This window comes from Bos grunniens, chromosome 19 (assembly GCF_055505025.1).
Source record: "Bos grunniens cultivar Pamir isolate PY7600 chromosome 19, Bosgru_T2T1.0, whole genome shotgun sequence".
In the NCBI taxonomy this organism is placed as follows: Eukaryota; Metazoa; Chordata; class Mammalia; order Artiodactyla; family Bovidae; genus Bos; species Bos grunniens.
This window is the reverse complement of record NC_141183.1, coordinates 25,815,805-25,825,324: the sequence shown is the minus strand read 5'-3', so window position 1 is coordinate 25,825,324 and position 9,520 is coordinate 25,815,805. Positions and strand designations below refer to the sequence as shown.

Sequence of the window (9,520 nt, the reverse complement as noted above, 5' to 3'; positions counted from 1 at the left end):
AATTTGAAAAATCACCAATCATCATTAGGCAAATCCATGTTCTCTCCTCTGGGAGATGTTATTACAGTCACAGCAGTGCTACTTCTCAGCCCTGAGGAGTTTTAACCACCAGTGGCTGCCCCAATCCTACTTCCTTGTCTCACCTTTCTATTAATATATGAAGGCCCTCCCCAAGGGCAAAGGACTGAGGCATTGGCATATGAGTTTAGAGAAACATTGTTTTTAATGGTAAAGGTTAGCACACTCCAGCACCGGGCATGGCCTGGAGTCGAAGCAGCAGGGGTGGGTAGGTGACTTCCACGGAGCCTCACATGGCGAAGAGGATGAGGAAGGCGACCATCAAACAGAAGAGCCCCATAGCCTCAGACAGGGCAAAGCCCAGAATGGCATAGGAGAAGAGCTGCTGCTTCAGAGACGGGTTCCTGTCAGACACAGAGACAGGGAAAGAAAAGCGTGAGGGCATGGCTCATGGGTGGTGGTGAAAGACTCAAGTAGTTTAGGTGAATAGGGGGTGCTGAATGGGAGAGGGCCCAGCTTGCATATATCCTGGGGACTGGACAGGCAAGCAGAGTATCAGCATGGTAAGTTTTAAGGGAGCCAAGTTGGAAACATTTAAATTCTGAGAAAATAGGAGGTAGATGAAATCAACGCAAAGCTAGAAGGATCTTTTGCTGAAGGTGGAATTTACAGTAGGAGATGCTCTAGACCACCCTGGACCTTACCTGGCATAGCCAATGATCAAGCTGCCAAACACTGTTCCAATACCAGCCCCTGAACCCGCCACACCAACTGTGGCAGCCCCAGCGCCAATAAACTTGGCCGCTGTGTCAATGTCCCGGGAGACAACACTGGTCTGGAATTCCCGCCGGGCCACCTGCAGTGGGCCACTGCTGTAGGAAGGCTAGAAGGAGGGGGAACAGAGGGAAGTAGGGAAGGAGAGAGAAGGAGATAGTGAGGCTCAAGGACAGGTGGCTGACTCCGCCCCTCACTCCACCCACCTGAGCTCGGAAATTGTTGGAAGGCTGCTTAGCAAGTACAGAATGCTCAGACTGCAGGGTGTGATTAGAATTAGTCTTAAGGTCCATTTCCAGACAGGGCTAGGGAAATTTCATGAAAACTCAATTTCAGTTTTCCTAGTTTCACCTACAATGTTCATTTTGTGGGTACTTAGAACTATTAAAGCACCCGGTTCTCTGACTGTCCTCCCACTTTGCCTTAAAGGCAAACTTAAAGGAACCTAGTCTGGGGACATTCTTTAGAGGGCCCATTCTCCTTTACCTGTACAGATTGGATCTCTGGCCTACTCAGGAAGGAGGCAGACACAGGCCTGATCAGACCCCTGGTACAAGAACGGATCTATAAAATCAGAAACACACATTCCTCCAAATCAGGCAAGACAAAAGAAAAAACCCCTCTAACTGCTGAGCTTCTGTCAAAAAAGATTACAAATATTATAAATAAAACAAGTCCAAGGTATTTCAAGGTCAATCAATGCATTACTGTTTCTATCAGACATGGCTGTACCAGAGACCCTGGTGCAGTCAGCAGTGGAAATCTTTCTGTTTAAAACTGGGTAACAAAGTTCACTTCTATGGGCACAGTCCTTAATCAGTATCCCAGAATAGAAAAAACAAAACAAAAACACACTAACATCAAATCAAGCACAGGAAGGGTTTGTATCTAGACCACCAAAGGAATCAGAAAGGGAAAATCTTATTTTGCTAAAAATGTAGTCACTGTTACACACCCTGAATGGAGTGGGCCAGTAAGCCTGGTGAGGCTCCTGAAACAGTCACCTAAGCAGAGACTCCTGTAACAAAGCTTTCTTGAGTTACTTTAAGAAATATAATGTGGCAGTTCTCAAACTTGGTTGAACATTATAATCACCTCAGTTCTAAAAAAAAAATACAGATGCATGAATTTCATCCCCATAGGGTGCAGCCTGGGCATCAAGTGTTTTTTAAAGCTCCCCATATGATTCCAACGTGCAGCCAAGGTTGAGAATCACTGTTTTAGAGGGCAATCTTGCTGTGGCCAAGCTAGACTGGGGGTACACGCCAGATCCAGACTCTGACCACATTCCAAAGCCAAGATAGCTTGGTTTACATGCACAAATAATCAGGGGTTAACTGCATCCATCTTACTGCTTTGCTAAAGGAGCAACATCATCAGGATGCAAGCTCCTCTCAGTTCATTCATTAAACACGAATGGCTCCCACACCTGGTGCTACAGAGAACCCAGGAGCCGCAGCTTACCAGAGCAGGAGAAATGAGTAGTGCCCCGGTGGTCTGCATTTTTTTCAGTCTGCAGAGGGGGGGAAAAAAAAATCCATTGACAGCCTGGTTGTTTGCTTACAGTTGTGACCTTCGGTCGTCCCCTTCACCCCGCCCGTCCTCCCTGGACCACGCTCTTCCTCGAATCATGCCCCAGCCGAGAAGAACATTAGAGGTCAGAGGGACAGCGCAAACTCCCGTTCCACCTCTTTCAGCGCGACAGGTCTGTAAAGAAAGGTCATGGAGATTGGAAGTAAAAGAAGAAGGCCCGAGCCCAGCAGGGAAATGATGTTCAAAGAGGATGATCTCCGGGATAGACTGGGGAGGTAGGAACTAGACAGATGCCGTTCAGGGTCCTGCCCATTTCAAACAGCACTCTACCGCCCGCCTCAGCTGGGACAGTTAATCGCTCATTACCGTTGGTAATTAAGATTAATTGTTAAGGTTACAGATACCCATCGCTTTTCCCCGCCCTACGGACAAATGCCCCTCCATACAACCCAGCCATATCCTTGCCGATTGCTGGCTTTCGGTTTCAAGTCACCTGTACTCCCACTGCCCTGCTGCCCCTGCTCAGACCACAGCGCTCGCCCGGCTCAAGGTGACTGACTCACGTCCCGGCTTTAGCTCTAGGACTCGGCACACTGCTCCCGGACCCACGTGTCCCGGGGTTCCCCAACTCTCATTGGCCGCAATCCCCCCGCGCCTTCATTGGTTAACACCCTCTAGTCCTCCTTTCTTATTGGTCTTGCGGAACTTCTTTCTCTCTCTCCACAGGAGCTTCGTGGCAGTTCCCGCCTCCATGAGTGCAAAGGCGGGGTTTTCCTTTGAGATCTGGCTTCCGATTGGCCGGTTTCTGAAGTGCTCGACCATAGAGTCTGCTGGACTAAGAGGTTTCATAACCTTCCCCACAAAATGGCGGCCAAGGTGGAAAGCTGAAGAAAAAGGCATGGGAGCGAGGCCGGACGGCTTACGCAGACAAACACATGACCTTGGACCTTAGCCTTCATTCGAGCGCTCGGGCCCTGAGGCGCGTTGTCTTTTGGGATTTGTAGTCGCTTCAGAGGCCCCAAAGGTGGTTGAGATCCCGCGAGACTCCCAGGCTGGGCGAGCCAACGCCTTTGCAGCAATTCCCGCCCTCAAGAGTTGTGGGCGGCTTGCTTCCGCAATGAAGCATAAAGGCCGGCTGACTAGTTGTAAGTTCGCTAGTGGGCTGGCGCAGCTTTGTGGACCACTGCCAACGTTGAGCAGTCATGGACTAGCAACTGGTTGTTTGTTTAAAGTATTTTCGTATTGTAAAAAGAACATTACAAGGATAAAACACTTAACATCCTGATAGGAAAACGATGGGAACAGGCAGAAAGAAATATAAATTGAAGGAAAAGAATCTTCAATTAAACCATACAAAGAAGTAGAAGTTTAAATGCAACTTTTCTCACTAATCAAAAGTGCAGAGTTCTTTTTACTAATGTGAGCCAGGTACTTGTGTACTTGCTGGTGAGAATATATGAATTAGAACATTTCTTGAAAGCTATTTGGCAATATTTGTTGACAGACTTTGAATGGCCCATCTTTGACCCCGAAATTCTCAAGGAACTGAGAGCCTTTAAACTCTCCATCCCTTTACCCAGGAATATCACTCATAGAAATCTATCTTGAAGGAAAAAATCAGAAATGCAAAGATTCTCTTCAAAGGATGTTGAAGAATTTATTGAAATTGGAAACAAGTAAATGGTTAAATAAATTGCCATATTTTCACTTGATGAAATAAGCAGATATTTTAAATTATGTTTCTTTCTTTTCCTTTCAGTTTAATTAAAATTTATTTAGAATTCCTTGGATGGGGGACCCAATGCGAGGGGCCCAGTTTCCATCCCTGGTCCAGGATCCAGATCCCGCATCCTGCAAAAAGATCAAAGATCCTGTGTGCCACAACTAAGACCTGGCACAGCCGAATAAACAAATGAACAACAACAACAACAAAAAACCCTAGGATAGTGGTTGTGGGCACCCAACCTCTAGAGGAGCGAGCCCTAGGAGATCACTGAGAAATCACACAGTCCCAACATCCCTGGCCCACATAAGGAGGAAAAGTTGTTTCTCTGAAAATGGGTCGGTCCTCATTCATCCAAGAAGGACTGGGAGGACAGATGCTAGGGGAGCCATCAAATGTTGCTAGGGGGAAGGAGGGGGGTGTGCTGGACCCCAAACTGTCTCCTCAAAAATCGGGGGGCAAAACAGATCCACTTCTCTGGAGGCCAAGTTCTGGGTCACCAGGCTCATTTCTTACCCTTGATGTCACTTCCCTGGGTGAAATTTTCATGGTGTAAGTTCAGCACAAGGTTGTCGGCAGTGAGGTAGGTATGTTAGTGTGATGTGGCAATTGTCTTGGAGATGTTCTGGGCTGCCTAGATCTTGTGCAGTTTTGATGTAGCCTGGGTTCTTGCTCACTCCTCCGAGATGAGCAGGGTGGGTTCAAAAAGACAAAGTCTCAATCCCTGGCCCCATTCTTACAACTCCTGTTGCTGGCCAAAATCTTGACTTTCTCTGCCCACTGAAGCCGAATAAAAATTACAGAGACAGGGTTTGGAGGAAATAGAAAGGCTACTTTAATTCTCAGCTGGCAGAGAAGGAAACAAAGTAGACTCGTGCCTCAAGAACTGTGCCACCCTCCATGAGGGGTATAGGGGCTTATATAAGATGATGGCTTGCAGTCAGGAGTTGGTGATGAGGGACAAAGGTGTTAGGATCTTCTCAAAAATTGTTGCAGGCTGGTGTCAGTAACCCAGTAATTGAGTCTGGCAGTTTGGTGCTCTGTGGCCTTCTTTCTGATATTAACTACAAGGGGAAGGGTGTTGTAAGGGTAAACACCAGATACAGGATGCATTTAGCATAGAGTCAAAGGAAAATAGGTGCGAAGTGTAGTTCCTGCAGGGATAGGGGGCAGAAAAGCAAACTTAGTTACATGCATTCAGAGTTAAGAGCTACTGCTGCTGCTGCTGCTAAGTCGCTTCAGTCGTGTCCGGCTCTGTGCGACCCCATAGAGGGCAGCCCACCAGGCTCCGCAGTCCCTGGGATTCTCCAGGCAAGAACACTGGAGTGGGTTGCCATTTCCTTCTCCAATGCATGAAAGTGAAAAGTGAAAGTGAAGTCGCTCAGTCGTGTCCAACTCTTAGCGACCCCATGGACTGCAGCCTACCAGGCTCCTCCGCCCATGGGATTTTCCAGGCAAGAGTACTGGAGTGGGTTGCCATTGCCTTCTCCGGAGTTAAGAGCTAGGAGCAGTTAAAGTTTAAAAAAAAAAAAAAACTAGGAATGTTCAGGCCTGCTCACTGTTCTTTTTATTTTATTTTTTTCTCAGGAAAGGGAAAGAAAGAAACTCATTCCTCTCTTTTTCTTTCCACTGCAACACTCCACTTTCCCAGCCTTCCTCTGGGCTCTCAGATCCAGGGTTGCATTAAGATAGCTCCTGCCTAGCTCTACTTCAGGTCCTCTGTGAACCCTCCCTGTGGGCAGCTGCCAGGAAGAAGGAAACAGCATCAAAAATTGAGGCAAGGCCAGTAAAATCATGTTTCTGGTTTTACATTTTATATTGAGAAAATCTAGATGATGTAAGACAAATTTTAAGGATGTACATGCAGAGTTGTATAGCATTGTGAAGAAAAACAAGAAAAAGATTAAAAAGAAAAGAAAACAATATTAATAGTTGTTTCTGGATGGTGTAATAAAGTTGATTTATATTTTTATGAGTTCAGTTCAGTCCCTCAGTCATGTCTGACTCTTTGCGACCCCATGAACTGCAGCATGCCAGGCCTCCCTGTCCATCACCACCTCCCGGAGTTTAACCAGACTCATGTCCATTGAGTTGGTGATGCCATCCAACCATCTCATCCTCTGTCATCCCCTTCTCCTCTTACCTTCAATCTTTCCCAGCATCAGGGTCTTTTCAAATGAATCAGTTCTTCACAGCAGGTGGCCAAAGTATTGGAGTTTCAGCTTCAGCATCAGTCCTTCCAATGAACACTCAGAACTGATCTCCTTTAGAATGGACTGGTTGGATCTCCTTGTAGTCCAAAGGACTCTCAAAAGTCTTCTCCAACACCATAGTTCAAAAGCATCAATTCTTCAGCTTTCTTTATAGTCCACCTCTCACATCCATACATGACTACTGGAAAAACCATAGCCTTGACTAGATGGACCTTTGTTGGCAAAGTAATGTCTCTGCTTTTTAATATGCTATCTAGGTTGGTCATAACTTTCCTTCCAAGGAGTAAGCGTCTTTTAATTTCATGGCTGCAGTCACCATCTGCAGTGATTTTGGAGCCCAGAAAAATAAAGTCTGACACTGTTCCACTGTTTCCCCATCTATCTGCCATGAAGTGATGGGACCAGATGCCATGCTCTTCGTTTTCTGAATGTTGAGTTTTAAGCCAACTTTTTCACTCTCCACTTTCACTTTCATCAGGAGACTCTTCAGTCCTTCTTCACTTTCTGCCATAAGGATGGTGTCATCTGCATATCTGAGGTTATTGATATTTCTCCCAGCAATCTTGATTCCAGCTTGTGCTTCATCCAGCCCAGCATTTCTCATGATGTACTCTGCATAAAAGTTAAATACGCAGGGTGACAATATACAGCCTTGACGTACTCTTGTTGTTCCATGTCCATTTCTAACTGTTGCTTCCTGACCTGCATACAAATTTCTCAAGAGGCAGGTCAGGTGGTCTGGTATTCCCATCTCTTTCAGAATTCTCCACAGTTTATTGTGATCCACACAGTCAAAGGCTTTGGCATAGTCAATAAAACAGGAATAGATGTTTTTCTGGAACTCTCTTGCTTTCTCCATGATCCAGCAGGTGTTGGCAATTTGATTGTATGTATTAACAATTATGCCAGTCCAGAAAGTCAGAACTCTGGACTCTTAGAAAAAATATTTTAAGATTGAGATTTGAGATTTAAGATATCCTGCCAAAATGGTACAATGGAAAGAATATGGAGTTTTGAAATCACACAGACTTGAGTTCCCATCATGGCTATATCATATAACTAGATATGTCTCTCTCTAAGCAGATTACCAAATCTCTTTTGGCTTTAGTGTAATAAGCTACTGTTTACTGAGGCCTCACCATATAGCAAGCATTGGGTTAGGTGCATTCACCCATTATATGATTTAATATTTACAACATCCCTTTAAGTGGATATTATTATCTCCATTTTACAGATTACCCCCATGTTACAGAGCATCATTTTTTCCAGTTTGGCATATTTGGTAAGAGGTAAAGTCAGTATGTGGGTCCAGGTAGGTCTGGGTCCAAAGCACTTAATCATTAGTTCTTGAACCTCCCTGAAACTGGAGAACCTATAAAACAGTGTTAATACTATTCACCTTTTAGAAATGTGAGATAAAACAAATCCCAGGCATAGGTTGATATTTGGTGAATGTTCCCTTTCTGTTACTACTCTAGGACAAGTTATAGTTTCATGAGGAAATCCCTAACTTTGCATGTATTTTTTTTTCCACATCCAGATTTGTTACATAGCTCTACTCATAGCTTAACTTCAACACTGTCAAGTTTATCCTGTGGCCTGCTGGAAATCAGATATTTCATTACTATGCTTAGACATGAGATTTGGGGTTGAATAAGCAAGAGAGTTCCAGAAAAACATCTATTTCTGCTTTATTGACTATGCCAAAGCCTTTGACTGTGTGGATCACAATAAACTGTGGAGAATTCTGAAAGAGATGGGAATACCAGACCACCTGACCTGCCTCTTGAGAAATTTGTATGCAGGTCAGGAAGCAACAGTTAGAAATGGACATGGAACAACAGACTGGTTCCAAATAGAAAAAGGAGTACGTCAAGGCTGTATATTGTCACCCTGCGTATTTAACTTTTATGCAGAGTACATCATGAGAAATGCTGGGCTGGATGAAGCACAAGCTGGAATCAAGACTGCTGGGAGAAATATCAATAACCTCAGATATGCAGATGACCCCACCCTTATGGCAGAAAGTGAAGAGGAACTAAAAAGCCTCTTGATGAAGGTGAAAGAGGAGAGTGAAAAAGTTGGCTTAAAACTCAACACTCAGAAAATGAAGAGCATGGCATCTGGTCCCATCACTTCATGGGAAATAGATGAGGAATCAGTGGAAACAGTGTCAGACTTTATTTTTCTGGGCTCCAAAATCACTGCAGATGGTGACTGCGGCCATGAAATAAAAAGACGCTTACTCCTTGGAAGGAAAGTTATGACCAACCTAGATAGCATATTCAAAAGCAGAGACATTACTTTGCCAACAAAGGTCCGTCTAGTCAAGGCTATGGTTTTTCCAGTGGTCATGTATGGATGTGAGAGTTGGACTGTGAAGAAGGCTGAGCGCCGAAGAATTGATGCTTTTGAACTGTGGTTTTGGAGAAGACTCTTGAGAGTCCCTTGGACTGCAAGGAGATCCAACCAGTCCATTCTGAAGGAGATCAGCCCTGGGATTTCTTTGGAAGAAATGATGCTAAAGCTGAAGCTCCAGTACTTTGGCCACCTCACACGAAGAGTTGACTCATTGGAAAAGACTCTGATGCTGGGAGGGATTGGGGGCAGGAGGAGAAGGGGGCGACAGAGGATGAGATGGCTGGATGGCATCACTGACTTGATGGACATGAGTCTGAGTGAACTCCGGGAGTTGGTGATGGACAGGGAGGCCTGGCGTGCTGCGATTCATGGGGTCGTAAAGAGTCGGACACGACTGAGCAGCTGAACTGAACTGAACTGAAGCAGTAGTCCTAGCACTGCCACTTACTGCCTTGTGATTTGGGGCAAGGCTCTTAACCTCTCTAAGGCTCTGTCATCATCTATAAAAGAATTGTTATGAGTAAATGAGGTAGTACATGTAGAGGTGCTCATTTAATTATTGAAGTAAAAAGTACTGGTAAGCTAGGAGAAGCTATAGGAAGTGGAAGGTAGTTAGGAAAGCTCAAATTCAGACCTGACATCTCAGGATTGTACCAGCTGACTTGGAGGAAGCCCACAAACTTCTTTGGGAACTCTGAGAGGTAAGAGGATTCCATAGTAGGCAAAAAAGCTTTTTTTTAATGGCTACAAAGTGATTTATTAGAAAAAAAATTTAATTGAAATATAGTTGATTTACAATGCTGTGTTAATTTCAGGTGTATAGCACAATGATTGATTCAGTTTTATAAAAAAATATATATATATCTTTTACAGATTCTTTTCCTTATTACAAAATATT

At 44.7% G+C, this 9,520-nt stretch overlaps 1 protein-coding gene across 6 annotated transcripts; it reads right to left on the bottom strand.

Moving 5' to 3' along the window:
- Nucleotides 1-204: 204 nt before the first annotated feature.
- ATP5MC1 (ATP synthase membrane subunit c locus 1) lies at nucleotides 205-2,920 on the bottom strand. Of its 6 annotated transcripts, none has more exons than XM_086358078.1 (5): nucleotides 2,791-2,920; nucleotides 2,257-2,499; nucleotides 1,279-1,356; nucleotides 723-901; nucleotides 205-422 (listed from the first exon to the last, which is right to left on the bottom strand). In XM_086358078.1, the coding sequence occupies exons 2-5, from the start codon at nucleotides 2,293-2,295 to the stop codon at nucleotides 308-310; spliced, it is 411 nt and encodes a 136-aa protein (XP_086214204.1). In that variant the 5' UTR covers nucleotides 2,296-2,499; nucleotides 2,791-2,920; the 3' UTR covers nucleotides 205-307. The 6 variants fall into 6 exon arrangements, with proteins under 6 accessions (XP_086214204.1, XP_086214201.1, XP_086214202.1 ...); XM_086358075.1 differs by having other exon boundaries at nucleotides 2,257-2,305; XM_086358076.1 differs by having other exon boundaries at nucleotides 2,819-2,920.
- Nucleotides 2,921-9,520: the final 6,600 nt, after the last annotated feature.